Here is a 24,735-nt window from a genome sequence, read left to right as displayed (position 1 = left end):
AGATATCCCTGAGGCTTACATATAGCACACTCTATAGCTTTATATGTTCTACTTGGAAACATAAAATTAAATAAAATGTAAATTTAAAAATACATAGCAGTGTTATGCAATCTCAAAAGAGAGTGTTATATTACATCCAAGGCATTATTTTAAAAGCATTAAACTTGGATACAATGTAATAGACCAGGAAAGAGTTGAGCAGGGAGTATGTTTTGTACTTGACAAAAATCCAAAGCAAAAGGCTAGAATTCTCCAGTACTAGTTATGGATAAGAATTGTGAGAATAATAAAATAAATGAATAGGTATTGGTTTTGCACAGGTCCAGTGAAGGCAGCTATGGTTTTAACAATCTAACAATTGGGGGCAGCAAATGTGCCTTAATTACAAATGTCTGACTGATTGCTGTGTGGGTTCTGGGAGCATCTGCTGATGCCTTGGTGGATCCCATACAACAGCTGCACTCTTGGAGCTGGAAAAGTCATAACCTTTCTTTTATCTTGGAGAGAGAAGGATGGCTTGGGCCATTTTAATTCCAACACTGCTGACTTCCAGTGTTGGTACTGGAAAACACGTATTCCAGGTATGCCAAGGGTATTTACACTTTAGTTGAGAAAAGACCATAGAAAAATCAAAGGTTATGAGTTTACCCTGCATATGAGGCACAGTGAGGGCTGTTCATACAAATTAGGGATTTCCCTTGCTCTCTGCTCATTTTCCTTATTCTTGCTGATATTTTGAGGAGGGTTGTAATGAGATGAGCTTTAAGGTCCTTCCCAAGCCAAACCATCCTGTGATCCCATGACTGGCGTATCTCCAGGCTGGGAGCCTGCTGCTGGAGCCCAGAGTGGGAAGAAAAAGATTGCAGAGAGCTGAGAGCCCCCTGAGGTTGGGAGCAGGTGCCCCAAATGTTTGTGGTGAGCAGAGTGGCTGCAGGCACAGAGGAACTGCAGCCACTTCCCCAGGGGATACTGCTCTTTGTGGGTTTTGTGCCCTGAACAAGGTGCAGAAGGGTGAGGGGAACCTGAAATTGCAGCTTTCTGGGGGAGAAGTGCCCTGTGCTGGGAATAATGTCTGAAAATCCAATCTGCTGATCTTAATTTTTCTAGTGGTAGGAAAAAAACTAAATAAGAAAAAAAGAATGGAAAAAGTAAGGGGATACTGGCAGATTTGACTTTGGTCTGTGACTCTGTTGGCAGTTCAGTGGATTTTAGATTAAAAGTTGGGTAGAATGCATAAAATCCAACAAAGAGTCGAATCAGTTTATTCTTGATGATTTAGCAAGATTATAATTATATCTTTGTGTAATTGTTTTTTGTATGATGGATCTTCAGCTTTATTCTCTCTGTAATAGAGTCTAAACATAGACTGGAATAACCATAAACATAATCAGGAACAACAGTTTCAGTCTGAACAGGGAAATGCTATTGGCTTTCTGGAGGTTGCTCATCTGGACATTCATACAGCCTGTTTCTTTTTAATGTTTACTGAATATTTAATGATACTTGTTATGCATACAGTGTTCCTCTACATGCTTATTTAGAAGTGAGTAGTATTTCCTGAAGATGTAGGAATGCAATAGCAATATGAAAGGCTTTGTATTATATACTCATCAAATAATGGAGCTTTTTTATTCTGGACTGTAAGCAATTCAATTATTTTGTTTCTGAAATAAATTAAGTAAAGCTTATTGAGTCCAATCAGCCCTTGTTTCTAGGGAATTGGTAGTTCAATTTCATTTTTAATTAGATTGAACATTGTGAATTTCTTAGCAGTGGTAAGCAAGATCTGGCAATAAAATATGCACTCAATTTGTATTAAAAGTTGCTAAAATCTAGTACAGGGAACTGGCAGTATATCTGGCTTATGTTTAATTGTCCAAATATCCTATTGTGAAAAATTCCATTTTTAAAAACTGCTGATGCGTAACAAATTACTTTTCTTTGATAAAACTGTATAGAAGATGAGCAGGCAGCAAACAGGAAAAAGTATGAGACAGAACATTCAGTTCTTGATAAGCTTAATAGCACATGTAGGAGCAGGATGCTAAAATTTTTTTCTGTGCAAGGATTACAGAATTGAACCAAGATGATTTTTGGTTTGGAGGAGAATTCTCCAAAGGTTTTTCCTCAACTGCCACAGCTGTCCAGAGGTCAGTGTGTGGATTTCCAGTCAAATCAGCACACAACAAGCTTGTGACCAGTGTTCATTGAGAAATCTACTGTCCTTGGATGGCACTTAGAGGAATGTACTTAAAAATATAATGGATGGTAAACTGATGTGCACAGTAGGTGTTACCCATCACTGCCATGCAGCCCCATTGCTCAAAAGCAGATTTTTGTGATTAACATTGTAGAGTTTCTTACCCTTCCCTTCTGCTTTTCTTCCCACAACCTGTAGGACATCCAAGAAATGCAAAAGGAGACTCTCTCTTCCCTATAAATAATTTTCTAGATATTAAAAAAGGACAAAATTTGGAAAATTGAGAATTGTGAAAGCTAATTTTAGTTCAGAAAGCAATTACAGAAAATGTCTTAAAAATCTTAGATATGCGTGTCAGATTCTCTCCACAAATAAATGCACTTCATGTTATCATTTCTCTGGTAGTAACTACATCAAAGTCTTAAGGTCTTGACATGATACAGAGCAACTCTTTGATTTTCTATTGTTCCTATATGTGTCACTGTAGGGCAGGAATAGTTTGATAAATTCCTTTGCAATATGTTTTCCCCCTTCTAAGACCTTTATGGCAATAGCCTGTCATTTATGAGACCACTGTGTATGCATTTATAGCTGTTGGAAGTTTAATGCAGCTTAATCCCTTTTTCAGCCCTGTTTGTTCAATATAACAATGATGCCATTCCTCTGGCAAGGACAGTGTTTGAGCTGGAAAGGAAAGATGTTTCTTTTTATGGTCCCCATTAAACTAGCTGCATCCTCCATCCCTTTAACAGCCTTAGCACAGCACCTTGAGGGTTGATCAGCAAAAGCCAAAACCTCTTCAGACAGAGTTTGCCCCCAAATTCCTTTGAACGTCCCTCAATGTTTGTGATGGGGAATCCTGGAGCATGATTAAACATCAAGTGCAATATTAAAAATACAAGGTGAAACCAAACCTTGCTTTGTTAAAAACTTGCAATTTGGAAGAGTGGTATATAGATGAAGATATGTGTATTTAAGTGGGATTTTTCCACCTTGAGTTTTGTTTGTGTCACCAAGCCCTTTCCAAATGCTCTGTATTACAGTAGGTAATAGGTAGTAGAAGATAGCAGCATCTGATTATACCCACACCATCTAAATCTTACTTTTCTGCCCAGACTGCTGCAGAAATAAAAAGATATTGTTTCAACATGTTTAAATGTACCATTGCTCTTGCTTCATAATTTTGCATACTGCCAATTAGTCATATGAGATGGGAGATCCTTTTAGAGCATCATCATTTTAATTGGGACTTCAGCAGAAAAGAGTAATTAATAACTGTTAACCTGTCCAGTAAAGCTGTATCTCAGATTAATGAACCATGTCTTTTGCACATTGCACTATGAATTGAAAAATGCAGCAGTTAAAAACTGATTACTGTTATTTGTCTAATTAATGTTGATCTTTGCACTGAAGTATAATGACAATAGGAGATTTTAAAAACATTAATATATTTTATTCTACTCTGAATAATATGTATTAGGTACAAACATGTATTTTTTAATGTATTCTTGATAAACTTTTTTTTAATGATTCGTTTTTCTTTATTTTTGTTTCCATGCTTCTATGGCTTTGAATATAAAATTCTGCATGCATTTTTGTGAGGTTTACCTGGAAGGGACAGAGAAAAGGGGATCACAATTATATAGAGATATGGAAAGGATATTTTTTCTTATTTTATGAATGTGTTATGTCCATGGTTTGCTTTGTTAGCACTGATTGGACTTGTAATAAACAGTGAGATTGTGAATCTGCCTTTAGGAAGAGGAAGAGATTTGGCTTGAAGTTACATGGAGGAGGTTGTATGTTAGAGTAACAACATGATCCCAAATTAACTTTGCTGTCAGTAGCTGACACTTAAAGGCCTTTGTTGTCTAATGAACTGTGATGTCATTAACACTTAGGCAGTCATTGTGTAAAATACCATCTTTGCAATTTTGTGTGCAGCTTTAAGGAGATTTAAGTAGTGTAAACTGTCATTTTAAGTGTGAAAAATAAAATCCCCTTAGGACCCTGTAAGTGCTTGTAGCTGAAGCATGTTTTATCTCTTTATTTAGGGTTCTGTTACTTTGCTGGACACAGACATATTTTTGATACAGAAAAACCTTCAGAAACCTCTGAGAAGTTTCAGTGGGCACCCTAATATTATCTATTAGTGTGATTATCTTTGTACAGGAGTGAGGATACACTTTCAATAGTGTGATATCCATTCACATAAGTGACTTCTGAAGATGAGAACTACATTTTTAGGCACTTTGGATCTCAGACATCAAGGTATGCTTGAAGGGCTTTTTGAAATGTGGACTTTTAAAATGTACTATCATAGTACATGATACATACCAAGATAGAACTCTTAAATACTGTTGTGCAGCTAATTTATAATGTTTCATTTACTATTATGTAAGGATTGAAAGAGTTGAAAGCAGAATTAGATAAGAAAAAGCCACTGGATTTCTATTGACCCTAATAACAGTAGGGACCCTATAGTAAAATTAAGAGATCTGGATCATTTTTTTTCCTAGCACTAAAATTTGATTTGAAAATCTCTCTGCAAGTGGTGGAATGTGTTTGGAAGTTGCTGTATTTTAAATCAAATTTTCCAGACACACTACTGCTTGTTTTGAGTAAGAATGGAACCTTCCATGGTGGCAAAGTCACTTGCTATATAGAATTGTAAGCCAATGTATCTTGTACTGAACTGCTTTATCTTAAATAATGTATCAGTCAATAAAAGAACCAGTTGTTCTATGGATTAGTGAACAGGTTTTTCACAGCTCTGTTTCTTGAGGCTGGATTTTGTGGTGTCTAATCTGTGGACAAGTTTTCTGTATTCCTTTACATCTGCCAACCTGTCTCTTGATTTCTTCCATGGTTTTTCCCTCTTCCATTAAGGAGCAAGCTCTTCAGTTTTTATTAATGCCTTTTCAGTCATGTATTAACAGCATCTGCCTCTTGTCTGCTCAAGATCCCACTTTCATTAAACTTGCAGGGAATACACTGAGATATTTCCTCCTGTGAAATAAGTTTTCTGTGCCAACTAATCAGCAGCTCAGTGACTTCTGTGGATCAGGACACATAAATGGAGAAGCTTAGAAAGGGACTTAGGCAATATTTGCAATAATAGGGCTGGTGTTGTACCTCATAAAGCACAAACTTTATGAGGTACTGCTGATACTGTAAGGGGGAGAATTGTTTGTGCAGTGGGTTCTCAGGAGGTTTGTCCATATTTTGGAACTACTTGCAAATATGGTGAGAAGAATTGCTAATAATGAGAAGTTATTTGTATATGCAATTAGCAGGTTGATATAACCCACAGTTGCTTGCATCATCTTTTTCTCTTTTTTCCTGGTGCATTCATAAGCGTTGTTAACCATCACTGTTAGGAATCATGAAGTGCTACTTTCTAAATTATTTGTAGCAGGACTGTTGCTGATTATCAAAAAATGGGAGGGAAAAGATTCCATGCTTATTTAATTATCTTTAAACATTGGGGTCTTGCTGGATCAGAGGTTCTAGAAACAGGATCTAAGCTGTTCAGATGCAGTGAGAGAATAGTGTAGAAAACCCTCTGTACTCATGGTTGCTGTGATCCAGGTGAGACCAAAGTGTGATGTGATTTTCAGCTCTCTGCCCATGAAATGACAGCTTAAACTCGAGCCCAGATGTGGCTCCCATGCACAGAACATCAGAGTAGAGCTGCTTCAGTCATGCTTTATTTTCAGCTGGAAAGAGAGGGTGCAGCTGGAACACTCAGTGTGCGTGTTTTTAATCTGGGCTTAGCAGGTAACCAGTCCAGTGTAGCCCCTGGAAAATAATGAAGGCTGATTACCTGATTGGTTTTGTGCTGTGTGGTGCTTACAAGGTGCAAGGATGGTCTCAGCTGAGAAGAAGAGAGCAAGGGAAAAGATCTTCAGAGAGTCAGACTTTGCACTCAGGTGGAAGATAACAAATACAGCTTGAGGCCAGAGCCTGCTGCACTGCTTCCCTGCTTATCACCAGTCACTGATGGGCAGCTTATCTGCATGATGCTGGAGATTCACAGAGGCTGCAGTCTGTTCTCTTTGGTAGGTTCTGTGTTCAGATCATGAATATAACCCCTAATTAAGTGTTCATTCAGGTGCACGCTGGCCTCAGGTGAGCTAAAACACATTAAAGCCCCCTGTGAAAGGCCCCTGTTTCTTGTTACTTCTTTTCTTTCTCCTCAGCAAATAGTCATGCTCAGCTTGCTTGGTTTGGACCCAATATCTGCCAGTAGGTTTGTGGCCAAAGTCCCCCAGAAAAGCTTGTCTGAGATGTGGAGCAGGGAGCTGGGCTCTGTTACCTGTGCCAGTGCAAAAGGGAAGTGTTTCCTCTGCCACTCCTCAGAGATGGTGCAGTTAAAATGGAGAAGCAGCTTTGAGTTTTCCCTTAGAGCCAGAGTTCTCTAGACTGTTGCAGTCTGTCTCTTCACTGCTTCAGCCATATCATCTTTAAAAGGCAATTTAATGGTTCCTGGTGGTGTGTAGGGTTTACAAGGCTAAACTGTCCCCAGGTACAGACAGGGCCTTTGGGAAAGCAGCAGGTGTCTCACATTAGATTAAATTGAGTCCAGAATGTTTTATGGGGTGATTTAATATACTGAATTGAAACAGTCACATTTTTTAAGGTAACTCTAAAAACTGAGGACTTAAGCAGCCATAAATAACTAAAGGGTTAACAGTGGGCACCAGCATCTGTTTTCAAGGGTTCTGCTGTTTCCAGTTAGTTCTGAGATGTTTATGGCTTTGGGAGAGGGACAATGCATACATCCAAAATCATAAGGAGTAGATTTTGCTGTTGGATGGTTTTGCAATCTAAAATAATCCATTCATTCGAATAGATGTTCACTGGTTTACCTGAAGAAATTAATCTACAATCTTCTGCCTTGTAAAAAAAATATGCAGAACTTTCTTTGGCTTCTTTGTGCTTGGACAATTTATGGCTGGTAAAGTGTTGACATATTTAAGATGAAAATGGAATCAACAATGCACATTTATTGTTGATATAGTTGTGCTGTCACTGTTGTAAAGTTAAAAAGCAGCAATTATAGCTGAAATCTGAAAGCTGCTTTGTAATTTCACATGTGTGACACAACTTCTTACTAGAGATTGTAGCCATGGCAGCAGTGGTTGCTGCACTTTGTGAATAGCAGACGTGTAGTTACTTTCTCTCACTAAAACTGAGGAATTCAATAGTTTGTTTTGTTTGTTTGTTTTTTTTAAGTGCAAAGTTTTTAAAACTCTCTTAAAAAAAATTCTGTATGTTGTGTTTTGTGTGCTACTAAATAAACCAGGGATTAATAAAAAGATACTGGATATGGAGGTAGGAAAAGGCAATAGTTATTTTAAATCCTGCCTGTTACATCATTTAGCTGTGATGTGTCCCTAGTTCTCCCACCCTGCTTTTGTGCAATCAAATCTTGTCTGAATATCTGAATATGAACATGAATTGAAAAGAAAACAAAACAATAACAAATGAACCTACCCATTTGGGAAATCCCTTTTCCTGCATTACATTTAAGGTCTGGAATATATTTTTGCATCTGAGCTAATCACCTTCTCATTCTCCTGCTCATCTGACTAGAGTTCTCTCAAAGAATCCCTTTTCATCTGTGGATTGCTTGTTTGTGTAAGATAGGTGGGATTAAGTGACTCACAGGTTCAACTTGCATCTGCTTATCTGAATTCAAGATATCTGAATGCAAGATGAGTGTCAAGGTCTTAGCAAAGCACAATATTAGATATATTTACTTACAGAAATGGCAAATAGTACTTTGCTATTTTTAGCATATTGCAAATACTAGGCTGCTATTTTTATATTTTTTTCTGTCTTAGCTGTTGAGTAAAGCAGAACTGAACACCAAATGCTTATGAGGCTCACACTGAATGCCATATATCCATGTAATTTACATACTTGTAAAGCCACAAAGAGCTGTTCATAAACATTCCTTAATACCAGCAGCTAGGAGATAAATTGAAAATTATATACATACACAAGAAGAAAAAGAAGGTTCTAAAATGTAGAAGGAAGAAGACAATTGAACTGAGAAACAGAGGTGTAGTAAAATGTCCTCAGGTTCCTGTGAAATCAGAGTTGTGTGGAAACATCATATACCTGCAGTCATTCCTCAGACCATTTGGAGACATTTGGAAAGTCATCAGTAGAGCAGCCCAGTGAATAGTAAGGTAATTCTTAAATACCTGAATTACTTCTGTCTGAAAAATTAATCCAGCTTTGTATCAGTGAGTAGTCTTCAGTCCATTCCAAATATGCAGAGCATTACACAGAAAGGTCATCTCATTTCATGGGAGTATTTGCCACATTACAATTTGATTTTGGCCATTTTGGAATAAAATCCTCTTATTTTTCAGTTCTCTATGAAAGAAACACCTGAGGTTTTCCAGTCAGAAAAGCTGCTGCAGCTTAGGGTACTTGGATGCTTTTGTCCTTGACTTTGGGGAAGTTTGCTTGATATTCTGGCCCAGATCTGTGGATATTTGGAAACTAATTTCCAGTTCCAACTCAAACTTTGATGTTCTAATGAGACAAAATAAAAGCTATTTGTCTGACAGGAGGCAGATCCAAACATTTGAGTAAGATAGACTGGAGTTTTAAATTTAATTTTATTTTTTTAATATTCTGTAAACTTCTGTTTTCTCTCTTAACTGAAGAGTAGCTGTGTTCAGAAATCCTGATGCCTCTGTAGGCAAACATTCAGTGTGTGCTGTGTCCTTGAAGAGGTAAACAGAGCAAGAAAATCTTACAGATAATAACATGGAAAATAGGGAAGGTCAACTCAAGATGTTTTAGTGACATTATTTTCAAAACTGAGGCATTTTCAGGGTGGTGTTTATATCATAGGTAAACCTGTTAAGGTGCTACAAGCACTTTGGCAGTGCAGCTTGGCACAGAGCAATCTGTGGTGAGAATGTGGTGCAAGAGAAAGCCTCTATCTCAGCAGTAATTAAAAGAAAAAAAAAGATGTTTTTTGACACCGTTGTTGTTAATGGTCGCCTGTGTTGCTTTGTTTCCTCAGCTTTCTCTGCTGGAAGATGCAGGGTTTGGTGGTGTTCTTGTTTACACGGATCCTTGTGACTTGCCAAAGACTGCAGACCTAGCTGACAAAGCTTTTATGGTCTCCTTGAACAGCGGGGGAGATCCATCCACACCTGGTTATGCCAGCATTGGTAAGTACTGGTCAGGGCTTAGTCACTGAATGTGCATTTTAATTCTCTGCAGATTGTAAAAATGGGAGTTGAAACACTAAACCAAATCTTGCTGGAAAGAGAGGCTCTGAGTAAGGAAATACTGTGTAATACAGCATGGCTTAAAGGATGGAATCCAGTCTCAAAAGTGCTTTAAATTCTTGGCACAAAGTCTGCACTCTGAATAGTTTATTGTGTTTTGTATTTGAGTATTCACACACCGGACCATTATTATTACCTGCCTCTTCTTATCCCATGAACAAAAGCCAGGACTGTGAAGTACTGATCCAGTGCTTTCAGAGCATTTTTCACAGGATCTGTCCCCACTGAAAGAATGAGTCTCTTCATTCTGTCTTCCTCTTTCATAGTATCAGAAATTAAAATATTTGGTCAGTAGGTACAAGTGAAATGTAATTAGATATTTATATTTTTAAAGTATTAACAGAAAATAATGTTTATGGTATCTATATGCTACTATCACTTGAATAGGGTGTGTTCATTTAGCCTTGCCCAGATAGACTTGGTTATTAATTATGCTTCTTTCTGAAAGGTGGGAAGTACAGAATTGATTTCAAGGAACAACATAGTCTCAAGGGACAACATCATCTTGTATAATTTTATGTGGGATGTTTTTGAAGCAATGTTTAACAATAAATAGAAGCAGCAGCATATTTGACTTGTATGTGCTGCTTGAATCTCCATTCTGGCTGTTCAGTGAGTGTGTGTTCTGCTTCTCTGCAGCTTTTTCAGCTTTACAGCCCTTTTTACTATCTAACTATTTGGAAATGTATTAAGCAGCAGTCTATGATTTTGTGACAAGGCTTCATCAAGAATATTTTGTCCGGTTACTGGCTCAGACATCTAAAGTTTGACTTGAATTGGCACTAAATCAACTGAGGCAACATGGAGATACGTCATGCCTAGAATGGCAGAAAATAGAAATATTTGCCTGGTTGTCAAAGAAGGGTGTTAGCTATTCACAGCATGAATGCCTTGACAGCTCAGTGGGAAAGAAATTGCACATTTTCTCAGTGTCTCAGTGTACCTGACCCAGTGTTCTTAAAAGTGCCCTGGGAGCTACAGAGGTAAATATAACACTCTTCAAGCTTTATTCTTGCTCATTTCATGGAGCTATTTGAAAAACAGTTTGTGGTGTCTCTGTCTGGCTGACTCCTTAATGTTTTATTTACCCTACATGAAAAGTAAAGCTAATTAAAACAGATACACCAACATGGAGATGCCACTTCAGTGTTTAAACCTTATGTGTTAGTTTTCTGTCAGTAAATGATCTCATCTGCAGTGTGCATTCCAATCTCCAGTTTGGGAAAGAGAAGCTTAATTATATGGACAATGGTGTTACGAGTGCATTGTTGGTTTCTGGTAGAAGCCTTAGTGTGGCTTGTCTGTGGTTTGAAATCTCTGAGCAACACTCATAGGCAGGAGCAGGTTATCATGCTTAAGATCATTTATATTTTGATCATTGAATGCCATGATGAGCTGGAAAGAGCTCAAAGGAATACTTGAGAAAACCCCTTTTTTTATGGTTTTGTCACTGGAAGGTAGATCAGGTAGAAGTAATTCCTGTGTTTCTGATGATGATTTGGCTTCTCTGGAGAATTGACTTGCGTAGAGGTAGCTCATGCCTGGGACAGCCACAAATGCATCTGGAGTGCAGGCTTTTCCCTGGGGGATGCACTTGGATGTGCAGTGGTTAAACTGCCTTGTGTGGGATAAAAGAGCCAGAGATCCCGGGCTGCCCCTTTCACTTTGATTCACAGAGTGTAATAAGCACTACAAGAGATTTTATTGGAAGCTCCTGCCTAAGTTATTGGCATATCTTTGACACCATCTGCACTTCACACTTTGCCAGAGGAACTGTTACTATCACAAGCTCGAGGCTGCTCCTACCAGCATTCTCCCTTTTACTGGGAAATTCCTGGTAGGATGAGTGATCCAAAGCTAGTCTTGTACTTGGTGAATAAAAGGTAGGAAACTTGGATTTTCGTGCTGCTGCCTTTGTTTCTCCTGTTCTTTTAGTCTGAAAACAAATTTCTCAGTGGTATCAGAGTATTGGAATGCTGCAGTATTTTCCTAGAAAAAAAAGTCTTCAGGAAACGGTATAATTTACAGATCTTTTCTCAAAGTTGACAACATTTTAAAATGGGATTTATGTAATAGTTCTGAGAGAATTTTGGAGTTCTCATGAGGTTTCAGCTCACATTTTCTGTTTCATGAAGATTAAATGCTGCAGTTCTGCATATGAATCATCTTGAATGTATAGAAATAGCTTGAGGATGGGTTTGAGATGCCAACTACCTACGAGCAGAATGATTTTATTGATCTCTGTTTAACAAAGGGGAAAGTGTAATGATGAGAAAGGGAAGTGAACAGCACTTACTTGAAAGTTTCTGCAGCTCTGTTTCATAATTTAATTCTTCTGTTCTTGAGACTCTTCCAATCCTAAGTCCTATCAGTCCTGAAACAATCATAGAATCCTTTGTGAGCATCATTTCTCTTTGTGATTCTGACTGCTAAAGACAAGTGTCCTTCATTTTAAAAAATCTTTCTTCTGTGTTCCTGTTTTTGAAATGAAATAGATCCAGGGGGTGGAACTCAAAGAAGTAATCATGCAGGATTAAGAAACTTGCTGAGGAAATAAGAGACTTGTGTAGCAAAAATTGTCTTGAAAATAAAGTTTAGAAGAATGCTGTAAAACTTGAGTGCTTTCCCCATCTAGTTTTCTTTTTCCATTTTGACTTTTTAACTGCTGCACTTCCTTTCACCCACTTCGCATGACAGACACATATTAGATTTCTTCATTGCTAGACTTCAGAGCTGTTTCAAATCAAATTTGTTTCCACACAGGAAATGGCTCAGTAAACAAAAATATGGATAGAATCTGTTTGTCAATTCTACTATGTAAATAGAAAAGTGGCATTGTGATAAGCTCTAAGAACCCTGCCCGTGAGATAGGGTGCCTCATAATGGAATCCCTATCTGTGCAGAGGGGGAATAGAAATTATTTCATGAAGAGTTCAGATGGTATCGTAGAAAAGACTGTGAGCTTTTAAATGCTGAAATATAACAGCTGTAAAATACAATCTTGTGGTATCAGCTGGAGTTTGAAGTGTAATGTTGTTTTAGGGAATTGTTATGCAGAGGTTATGACAGTAAGAAAAAAGGGGTGTGTTTGGAAGTCATGCATGATTCAGGTTATGGTTAACAGCTGGTCATGTGAGCCATATCACAGGAATTCGGGTGAAAAAATCAGTGACATGGGAAATGTGACACTGGAAATCCCTGGAATTGTGAATAGTGCACATCATTCAGACAGAAGAATTGACATGAGCATTCCTCCAACACTGCTAATAGGATTTGATCTCAGAGGCAGGGACAAGGAAGGCAAGGAATTGTTAAGGATTTGATCCACTGCAGGCCACAGCTGAGGCCATCAGCAAAGTCAGTGATGCCTCTGGAAATGTGTTTAAGAAGGGACAAGGTAGGGGAGTGCAACTGAGCCTGGAAAAGGGCCGGGTCACAGTGCTGTTCTAATCTTCTTGGGTTGGTTTCTCACTATCACAATCTGTTTCACCTGGCAGTTGCTGACACTGTTTTGCCCATGGTGGTAATTGATAAGTGATCTCTCTGTCTTTACCCTGATCAGTGATCTTTTCCATCTTACCCTGTGGAATGGGGATGATGAGAGCATGGCTGGGTAGGGTCTGGAACCTGGCCAAGGTTTACCCACCACACTGAGTTCAACAAAATTTAAACCCCCAATATGCATCATAAAAAGCCTGTGGCATTTACCTCTTTAGAAATGTGCCATTCTTTAATTAAGCTTAGCCAGTTCTCCTACAGCAACCACAGGGAACTGCTGCCACTGTTTGGAGTGTGGGTAAGTGGTGCTTGCTGGCATGGAAGTGTGTCCCTGTTCATTTTTTAGTCAGCCCTGTGATTCTGTAGGTTTGGTGTGCCCTGCCTGATACCTGAGTTTGTCCTTTCTGTCCTTCACTTCATTATATTTTACTCCTCTGAAGCCAGCAGCTGAGCAGAAGTAAGCTGGAAAATAGAACATTGTGTAATGGTTTTAACCATGCATATGCAGCATATATTCTAAAATGGTTTGTTATAAATCATCATGACTTTTTACAAGATGTCCTCAGCCCTGGTTTGTCTGTTCTTTTTGAAAACAAAACACAGTCACAATAATATATTTTCTGTGCTTGCCTCTGCAGCTGTGGAAATGATTCTGGGAATATTTTTTTTTCTTTTTCAAAATTTGTGTTTGCTTTCTTCTAACAGCATTGGATAAATGAAATACAAAGATCATTTGTTGTAACATGACTGTCTACAGTCAGGCTTCTGTGCACTGTGCTTTGGTTTTCCTTGAGGACAGACTGAAGCTAAGGAGAAAGAAAAGCTACAGTTTGATGTTACAATTCAGGTGTGTGTGTATATGTTTACAGGTGCTCTTGATCATTTTATTTTGTACTTACTACATAATTTCAGTGGTTGCCATAAAATTGCAGAGTTTATCAGACTAGCTACACTGCTTCATTGGATATACTATGTTATTTTCTGTATGAACAAAAATCAGTGCTAATGCAATAGAGAGGTAAGTCTTTGGAAAATACTGGCCTTTGAACAGTGAATACTGTAGTAACAACAGGTAATTATTTCAGGAGATTTTCAATAATATCTGCAGCACTAGTGGTTCAAGAGGTGTCTAAATCCATGATCTGCCTCTTGAGATTTTTCAGGATATAATAAAGCAAGTAAGCTTCTATGTAAGTATCAAATTACATGCTCTGAGATTTTTGGAATTGTGGGTTTTAGTTTTTAGTTTTTCCTTCTGCCTGGCTTTCAGTTAGGTTTGCATGTATTTAAAACTGAGAGAATTAGTTGGACATCGAGATTTTTTAGGCTCACAGGTTTGAGTGTGTGGACCTCTGTGTTGCATATCAGATATCACTTTATCTTCTACTAAGCTGCCAATATTTTTTTCTTGGAAACAAATTTGAGTTTAAAACATTATGATTTTATTAATTAGAGTATTAGAAGAAGAGAGGAGAAATCACTGGCAATGATACTGGAATAGCTTGCTAGCACTGTTTTTATCATTTGACTTTTGCAAATGCTGTCATGAAACATATGGTCAAAACTTTCCTCAGTTTCAAGCAGAAAGTTATTAAAAATTTTGAATTTATAAGAGAAATGGAATGTACAAGTGATGAAGACCAGATTATTTGAAAACAACAAATCAGCACTTCCTATGCTGCAAAATTAGCTCAGTGGAAAACATAATGACTAAATTCTCCCTGATGCCTTATAAGTTGCAGAGGACTTCTCAATGTTTTCAACATTTCAGACTGTTTCAAACTACTACTAAACAGCTGTGACTCACTACAGAATGTTTTCCAGTGAAGCTGCTTTTTCTCTCATCCAGCAAAAAATAACATTTTAAATGGAGTCCAGATTAGACTTTTGAAGCTACCCAACTCACAAGTGAATTTGGAATATTTGAACCTTTTGTGCAGTCATGATTGCAATGAATTCTGCCATAGCTTTACTGACATACTTCAACCCAGCATAATTTGTGCAAGTGAGCTGATTTATTCTGTGCTCACAAAACAGCAAACATCACTGCATGGCAGTGCACCCAGCTGGTGTCTTGGACCTGCTCCTGCAGAGTCTGGTTGAAATCAGTTGTCTTCGCAAAAATTTGGGATGGGAGGCTCCTTTTTATGGACCACGTGCTCTGTGGCCACTTCTTTGCTACTTGACACCCTTCTCCTGCATTATTGTGTTTTTTCCTGGTTTTGTAGGCTCCAAAACTCTGATTGTAGTACTATAGTAGAATAACCTCAATGTGCTATGCCTGTCTTTCCTGTGTTTCTAATAGTTGAGTCTGATTATCATCTTCTTCCATTGCAGGTGACATATTATACATTCTAAAAAAAATTGTATTAGTCAGAATTTAAGATTCCCTCCAAATAAGACTGTTAAGACAGTGCAGATTTAAAACTGGCTGTTAACTTTTCAATGAAAGTTTAAGTTAAATTAAAACAAATGCTGGGTGGCAAAATGTGCATTTAGTGGTTTATTAGGTGTAATTTAGTTTTGTACACAGAAAGGAGATTTTAAAAAGACATTATTCTATTTTTAAAATGTTTTAAAAAAACTGAATTTTTCTATGTCAAAGTTGATAAAAATATAAGGAAGAGGTAAAAGTTATGTGGTCGAACTATTTGACCATTTTGGACCCAACTCTCTGTAAGTTGTTCCTTTTTCTAATTGATTTTGTATGTACAAAGCAAGTTTTTGAAGAAGACTGTGTCTTATTCAAGCATGCTGCTAAGAAGACGTGTCAGTGAAAAAGACAGGCATTTCTGGTAGATTATTATCTATACATAATTATTAATGGTGCTGTAATTGCCAGAAACACAACTCTCTCTAAGTGCAGACTCTGGTCAGATTCAACATTAATTCTGTCCCAAAGGGAAAAATGTCAGAACCAGAACAGATACTCCTCACAGAAAGATTAAGCAGATTATATATATATATATATATTTATATATATTTATATATATTTATATATATTTATATATATTTCTCATACATTTGTAGGTGTCTGTATAGCCATGGTATTTTGGTATTTTATCCTCCCTCCTGTGCAGAAGTTGGGATCCCACAGTGTAACTCTTACATGTTGCAGCCAGCACCTGCAAGTACACCTGCTCAGTAGCAAGAGCACCATAAAGTCAGCTGCCTGATTGTTTAAGCAATTAAAGATATAATTACTTTTATAATTGAATTTTTTTCCTAGTGCTGTTTGAATACTGAAATCCAGACTAAACCAAACCATCTTTAACACAACTTGATCTCTGTTCCAGCCCACTGCTTTTCCATAACCAGCAGCTGCATAAAAAAGATAATAGCACCTCTTCCTACTTTCAGACAGGTAGGAACTCCCCCAAAAGAAAACCTAATCATCTTGAAATGGAGATGTGGAAAATATTCCATTGTTGCATAAATGAGTACTATCATATTATATAGTATTCATCTGCAGAGCTCTGAAAGACATGAGTAATTCACTGCAGTTTGGGTTTGGCCAATTTTCCAAAGCATTTTGCTTGCACTTTTCAAAGATAGTTCTGTTGGTGGTTTTTGTTTTGTTTTTTTGGGTTTTTTTTTGGGGGGGGGGTGTTGGTTTTTTTGGTTTTTTAGACTTGGAGAGTTTTCCTTTTAGAGAGAGAAAAATGCTCTGCCCAGGTGAACTGGTGTGGAAAGGAAAGAGGAAGGGGTTGATTTCAGTGACAGTGTTCTCCAGGGTGTGGTGGATCATGGAGTGCCTGGGATATCCCTGATCCTGGTATCAGTCAAGGGATTACAGGAGAAATGATTTTGATAAACCTATGAAACTTTGAGAACTGTTTCAGTTTCAATTAAGAGAAGCATTTGCACAAATTGTAACTTCCAATACTTCTTATATAGTGATTTTACATGGCTGACAGGTGGGTCTATTGAGTTAATGAAACAAAAAAAAAGAATGAAGCCCCTTGGGTTATTTAAAACCTCGTTGATGTCATAGATCTTTTAGAATAATAATATAATGATTTGCATATTTATTTAAAATATTGTGCTATAGGGACCACCCTTTACAAAATATATAATGAACAAATTAGGCAGCTTGTGCTGCCTAACTTGGAGGGAATTTTTTCTTCTTTTAGCAGATGTCAGCTGAAGCTGACACGTGGTGACAGTCTATTCCTCTCTGGTGTAATGCTCATAACAAAGAGACTAAAATTAGAATAGCTGGCTTACTCATGTTTTAAAATGCCGAGGTTTGTTGGGGTTTTTTTCTTGATTTCCAAGCATCAGTGGTCTTTCAGCTAGTTCACTTAGTGATTTCTGCCAAGCCTAGTTTAATCCATGACTGCAAGGGATTTTCAGCACTATTTTGCATACTCTGGGAGAACTGAACCACACATTGCCGAGCCTTTTGCAGTTACAATGTGGGCAGTAGTAATTTTTGTATGGTAATTTTTGTATAAAATCCATTATCCTTACTGTAGTAGTAAATTAGGTGTAAAGGTGAAGTAAAACTAAGAATTAATTCCCTTATTCTGCTCCCTCCCAAAACTGCTGCAATAGATAAGACTTTGAGTTTTGCTGGTAAGAGGCAAAATATTTCTCTGGGCCAGTAGTGGAACGTGCTGCTCACTGAAAAATGAGATACAAAGCCTGCCATGGACTTTCTTGGGGAATGTTTCTAAAGATCCCCTGAAAGGGAATCCAGGCTTTGCAAAGATGGCATGAGTGGGAAATGTCTTGAGTTAACATCAGGTGACTCCTGCAAGGAGAGTTGTATAAATGTTATCTGGGCCATTTCATTCAAGTGTCTTGGGTTGGTTTTTTTGGTTTTTTTTTTTTTTTTTTTGTGTGTGTTTTGTTTTGTTTTGTTTTGTTTTGTTGTTGTTGTTGTTGTTTTTTGTTGTTTTTTAATGGTTGGAGTGGATGGTGTGAAATTCAATAGTACCAAAAAATGTAGGTACTAAATAACTATCTCTGTGTTTGATTAATTTTACTTTGGAGTCATCTTAGGTCATTAGATGCTCTTACCACTTGTTTATATTAGTATTCTGGTTTTGAAGTGAAAGCATTACTTTCTGAGCATCAAGATACTGGAGGAAGTTTCCTGCCTCAAAGAGCAGCTTGGGTGCTGCCTCATACAGCAATAAAAAAATTGAATAAATTCCAAAGCAGAACACAAATGAGGAAGACATGCATGGAGTTTAAGTAGGTGTCATAACTGCTGGGCATCACTCATGCTTTTTATGTAATTTTTGGTTTATAATACAACACACCAAAGCCTGGTGAAGAACTGTGCTGAAAGAACTTAGGCAGGAGCAGTAGTCTGGTCAACAATGTTTTCCAGAAGTTACAGCTTCAGTTTTATTTTTTGAGTTTCTGGCAATTTCATCTTAAACAAAACACATCTGTGTTTCTAGAGTCTGGGTTTATCCTCTGATTTACCCAAAGGACCTGTAATTGTGAACTCTGAAGCCCTAATTTAGGAATCAGATAAGACTTGGGTGCATTTCTCATTTGCTTTGTAAGATGAAAAGTTGAATTGCAAATCTTGTAATAGATTTACAAATCCTAAGGCATATGTAGAAATACTGCAAGAGGCTTAGAAATTGTAACATAAATCTTCATAAAGTAATTTTTAGCTACACAAATCTATACTCATTTCTAAGTTAAAATCTCTGTGATCCTGGCAGAGATCATTCTTGAATTTTAATGTATTTCCTGGTTTTGGGTCAGGTTCTTTCTGCTTTGTTTCTACAGGACTTTTGTTTATTAAAATACTTTGTCTCAATTGCTCCTTCAACTTCATGGAATAAAAAAACTTTAGATAGGAGTTTCCATTCATAGAAGCTGCTACAAAAACTGTTCCCTGATGGTTCCTGTACAGCAGAAAAGGACAACTGAAACTTGTAGGAAAGTGCTGTGGTTTTGTAGGGTGTTCCTCTCCTGGCATGCACATCTCACCATGGGTCAGCTTGTGAACAGAAATCTTCATGTCTTGCCTTGCCTTAAGATGAACAAAATCCCCTCTTTCATTTTCCATTGTTATTTTCTTGTTGAATATTTGGATACTGTGAACACCAGAATTACTGTTGGGTGGGCAGACCCTGGAGCAGATTGCACGGGCAGTTTCTTTCCCAGAGAAGATTCCCAAAAAGCTGCTCCTGAGCTGCCTCATCTGACCCTGCTTTGAGCAGGTTGGGCTGGGAGCTCTCCAGAGTCCTCTCCAGCCTGAGCTGTGATTCTGTATCAGGGAACACAGATTTTGAATACATTCAGACTGACAGATGTTATTTTTGCTGACACGGGTATTAGGATGAAGTCACAGTGTAAGTGAGCTCTGGATGGCCTAAAAGAACCTGGGAACTGTGACACAAAGTCAGAAACCCCAGAGCTGTTGCACCTTAAAATGTTCTCCCTTAGAGCCCAGCTGGTCAGTGCACACTGTGTGCAGCACCATGGGAAAGGTGTCTGTGGGACTGGAAGGGATGCAAATTACTGGACTAAATACAAGAAGCACAGCCTGAACTGCACAGTTTTCTCCAAAGCTAAATTCTGACCCAAAATATTAATCAACAGAATGAGATGTTCATTTTAACTAAAACTCAGCTACATTTTTCTTTTCTCTTTTATTTTGGATCAACTATTTTATTGTATTATTTGAATCAACTGTTATTATCAGCTATGCTGTATGATTAATTTCCTGATCTTCACTCTTGATCCATAGTTCCAGGACTTGAGTCTTTGTGAAGATAAAGAAGGAGATGCTTTGTGTGTTGGTGGTATGCAGCCATTTAAATTAAAATAGGGGATACCTTCTGTGACACCTGTTGTAATTGGCAGTGGAAGAAGTGACTGATTTCACCTGATTTAACATGTCCATCTAATGCAATTACAACAATGGCAAGTATTCATTTGTGTGCCAATCTAAAGGATAAAAATAGCAGTAATTGTCAGAATGGGAAGAAGCAATGAATGTTTTGTGTGCTTTAACTTTAAAGAGAGAATTGGATGGATGAAATGTGGGTGCTTTTGTTGTTACAGCCTGTACATTGCAGGCATTAAAGAAGATTTTTCACACAGTGCTGTGCAATGAGGAAGATGACAGGATCAAATCTCATTTTAGGGTTTTCATTAAGTGGTTCCTGAGAAATGTGAGAAATACATTAGTCAGTTCTCTGACACACTCTGCAACTCTTAATGATATTGGTTTTTCCCCTTACTTTAAGGAATGGTCTTGAGAGTTCATAAGGAGTTTTTGAGAGTGCTGAAGGAGGCACAGCATCATCTGTTCAGATTCATCACTTGGGTTTTCTGAGATATGGGATTGCTTGTGTATCAATATATATCATTGTGCATGTCAGGATCTGCAGATACACAGAAGTTTACAGCTGCTTTCCTTAAACTGGATCTGATAGTCCAGCAAAGCTGAGCTATTATAGCTGAGGTAATGCACTGATATCCCAGTATTTGGGTGTGATAAGAAGGCAGGTATCCTCATATTAATTGGGTTTTACTTGCTGAACATGACTTTGCAATACCCAGATTCCCTGTCTTCCAGCTGGACTCCAGTCACCTACTGCTTGTTCACTGAAGAATTAAATTGTTGGAATTACTGTTTTTTAGTCTCTTAAAAAAACTTCTAAAGGCTAATGGATAACCTGCATAGCAAATTCATGTGCATTTTATATATAGTTTATCTAGGAAGCTTTGCAAGTAAAGAAAAATCATATTTTGGACGTTTATTGACTTTTTCATGTAATTTTTCTGACCAGTTTAATGCTTAATTATTGGTTGTTACATGTTTAAAGAACAAATGTTGATATTTAGAATTCCTGAGCAGAAGAGATATTACTGCTCCTGTTTTCTGAGTTGTGCAGGGAAATGCACAGAGCTAAAATCCCAACTGTAAAGTTGGTTGAAGAGACACACACTGAATTCTGGGTTTATTTATTTTGTCCACTGAAATATTCTGCTTTTCTTTTGCACTCCCTTTGGTTTATTTGCTGTGTGAATGTAAAGACATTAGTGCATTTTAGTGGAAATTAGAATAATAAAGTTTTGTGTGATTAATTAAAACAAATTTTTAAAAATTATCTTAAAATATAGAGATTTTCCAAACCTGTTTAGACACAATCCTGAGTTGTGTACTTTGGGGAGACCCTGCTTGAGCAGGGAGGTTGGACTAGATGAGTTTGGGTGGATTTTTTCCAACCTCACCATTTCTGTCATTCTTTGAAGATAAATGAGTTCTAAGAAATGTCCTCATGACACAGATATCATTGCAAATTTATTCATTTTAGCTTACTAAAAATATTTATAGAGGAGCGAGGTTTAATATTTTAGTAATTATTATAATAGAAATTGCCTCAAACTCAACCATGTTTTGTATCTGTCATTTGTGATGCTGAATTTAAACTCTTTTTGAAAGTCTTATCCTGCCAGAGGAAAAAAAAAAAAAAAAGAAAAGAAAAGAATAAAGCAGAGGGAGTAAAAGAAATGAATGTTTAAATAAATCCCCATAAAACATCCAGATACAGACCTGAGGCACTGATGTGTCCTGGACTAGATTTTGATGTGAGCATGTTTCTGTTCCAAATATGAAAACATTGATTTCCCTTTAGCTAAAAGCTGATGGATTTTTTTCACATATCCAGTTTTAAATAAGGTAGAAGAAAGTCTTTGGCCTTAAATTTCAGGGATGAAAAGGATGGTTTATTTTTAGCCTCTACTGAACTGCATTAGTAGAATTTACCAAGCAATATTTGTTATGATTTAAGGCTTGAAGAAGCACTTTTGCAGCTGAATTACCTTCTTGTTCTAACTGTAATTGTACCCATACATTGTATTTCTGACTGGGTGTAGGTGCTAATTTGAGTACTGGAGCCTGTGGTGATTTGAGTGTGAGACCAATTAGAAGCACAAATGGGTAATTAGTGCTCCACTGTGTTTAGGCAGTGTGCAGCAATCTCACCTAGTTCTGTTTCAGGTTCTCCCTTCTGTCCTTTGTCTCAGATGCAGAAGTCACTTCTGGAGGGAGTGTACTGGAGGAAATACATATTGCAGCTTCTGATACTGCCTTCTGGTACTGCCTTCCCAATGCTGGTAGATAATGATGCCCCAGTTGTGGTGGAGTGCTTCTTAAAAAGTGCGGATGACTCTTCAGCCCATTGGTCTGATTGAGGCTGGTGGCTGTGCAGCATCTTGCATGTGCAATTTGCAAAAGCTCAGCTTTATGCAGTAGATTGTCCTCAGCCAGAGACTGTGGATGTTCTAATTGCAGAGTCTGACTTGCTCATCCAGAAAAGAAGTTCAGTTCACAGGGCATCTCTGAACTTACTTGAGCTAAAGAGAGGAAGGAAATGCCTGACTCCTGTGGAAGGAAAGCCTCGGTTGTTTCAGAAATGTCAGGGCTGAGAATATCAGGCCAGTGACTTCTATGCCCCATTGATGGTGTGCTGTTCTTATGCTTCCATCAGTCATTTCCTTTGAATTATCATCTGGTGTCTTATTTTTGTGTTGATAAAGAAAACAATAATGTTCCCACTGTTAAATACTTGCTATAGATTACATCCTCCCCACCTTTTTTCAGTTCCTTTGTTACATTTTACCCATCTGCTGGAATTTTTAGTCTGGGGGCTTGCAATTGGAACAATAGTCCAGCTGAGACTTTGTGTGTTTGAATAACTGAGCTGTGAATGTACCTCATGCAGGGTATTCACACTGCTTATTCAGGATGAAAACTTATTTATGTGTATGTGAGGCTACAGCAGCCAGTTTTGCTTAGAAAACAGGTATTGTATTATTGGATACTTCTTTTATTTTCATTATTACTATTTAAAAGGTGTCCTTCAAAAACTTGTCCACATATTTTTGAGTTTGCTTTGATTTAATAAAAGAGTAGAGCTAGTGGATGTACTAGTGTACAGGATACAATTAATACTGGAAATCCTAGATAGTTACTGGAAAATTTGATAATTAATGAGTGCTTTTAAATGCATTTACACTTCAGTCATGACAATGGCACATGTTACAGCATGTCAAGGACATGTGTTCTTCATATATTTGTACCAACATAGTATTGACAACTCGAGTTCTTTTCTTCCTCACTGTAATCTTTGCTGCCCTTTACTACTTTGCTTGAAAGGAAACAAATTGGCTCTTTCAAATCTCTACCCCTTCTATCCAGGGAGCTAAATCAAATGTTAATTTTATATTTTTAATTTTATTGCCTTCTGTTAAACTTTTTTTAAGGCAAGAATTCCTGCTTTAGAAGGGCTAAGGTGTTTACCAGAAGTCCTTTTAGTTGGTCTGATATGTTCAAGCCCTCATTGGAAAACTGGGGTGCATTTTATAAAAACCTAAATACTGAAGAGAGAAGTCTTATGCTCCAAATTGACACGAGATTAAATGCTCCTTCTTCCAAATCATGGCTGAAAAAAACAACTGTGTTACATATAAAAAGTGTTGGAAAAGGTTATTGTCATATTTCATGAAAAATGAAAAGGCGTAACTTCTTAGTCAACAAAGATTAATTTATGGAGTAAAAAATTTTAGGAAGCACCTGCCATTTCTTTTTTAGGATAAAAATAATGGAGGGGTTCTTTGAACTGGAGATACAGGCTAAAGTTCTGGGCATTTTAAAGTTTTTAGGCCTTTACTGTTGACTTGAGAGTCAGAATTTTGTTGGAATTTTCCACCTCTGAATTGCTGCAAGGTCAAGTTAATAGAGATAAAAAATGTCACATCTGTGTAGCTGGTGCAACAGCATTTCAGAAAATGATTTGAAGTTGGGTGTTTGGGAATTAATTCAATTTGCCAATGCATGTCCACACATCCTTCTCCACTGTCATTACCTCTGCTTATATTATTTTCTCTATTACCATACAGGGCCTGTCTTCCCTTTGGATTAGATACTATTTTCTGTGAATATTTAGTAAAATCCCACTAAAATACAGAGGGAGCTCATTCTTTTCCCTTTGAAGAAGTTGTTGATATATACACTGCAGCAGCTATATTTGATTTTTATTTTTTAGTCTAATGCTCAAACACTATTTTGTCTACAGCTGACTGGGTTTTGATGCACGCATATTTCACCATTAGAAGTGTAAAATATTTTGCACTCCATCCATCCATCCATCCATCCATCCATCCATCCATCCATCCATCCATCCATCCATCCATCCATCCATCCATCCATCCATCCATCCATCATCTCTTGGTGGGGCCTGCAGTATTTGCTTCAGGAAGGGACAGTAATTTGCAAGACCTGGCTCATCTCCTTTGGCTCTCGTTAGCAGCCAAGCTGCTCTCTAAATTAGCCTCTCTCTGAGCAAGCAAAAGTCAGGCTGAATTTCTCCCTTCCTTATCCTGCTTTCTTGTTTGTGTTTAAAACTTCTTCCTGTGACCATTAGGAAGACATGAGGGAGAGCAGGGTCATTTTAGCTTGTCATTATGAACATTTTGCTGTTTATTGTCCTTTGCTTGGTATTGATTGCAGACTAAGCCCCACAGTTGTTTGAAAGACAATCTTCAGCTGGAAATAGGAGAATTCTCTGTGGAACTGGCCAGCTTTCCCTGCTATTCCTACTACTTTGATCTATATTTGCTTTTATATTCAATGACTATTATTCCTTTTTGTTAGAAATAATACTATTAATACTATCATATCCAAATACACATATTTATTATGAATGAAAAGACATTTTTGTATAGTTAAAT

At 37.5% G+C, this 24,735-nt stretch overlaps 1 protein-coding gene across 1 annotated transcript in view; it reads left to right on the top strand.

Moving 5' to 3' along the window:
- Positions 1–24,735, top strand: part of NAALADL2 (N-acetylated alpha-linked acidic dipeptidase like 2) — a 214,795-nt gene that overhangs the window by 75,753 nt on the left and 114,307 nt on the right. The window contains exon 5 of the mRNA XM_054515927.1: positions 9,252–9,402. Within this exon, the coding sequence (XP_054371902.1) occupies positions 9,252–9,402 (151 nt within the window). The remainder of the gene's footprint in view (positions 1–9,251; positions 9,403–24,735) is intronic.

Source organism: Molothrus ater, chromosome 10 (assembly GCF_012460135.2).
Source record: "Molothrus ater isolate BHLD 08-10-18 breed brown headed cowbird chromosome 10, BPBGC_Mater_1.1, whole genome shotgun sequence".
Taxonomy (NCBI): Eukaryota; Metazoa; Chordata; class Aves; order Passeriformes; family Icteridae; genus Molothrus; species Molothrus ater.
This window is presented reverse-complemented; position numbering and strand designations above follow the sequence as displayed.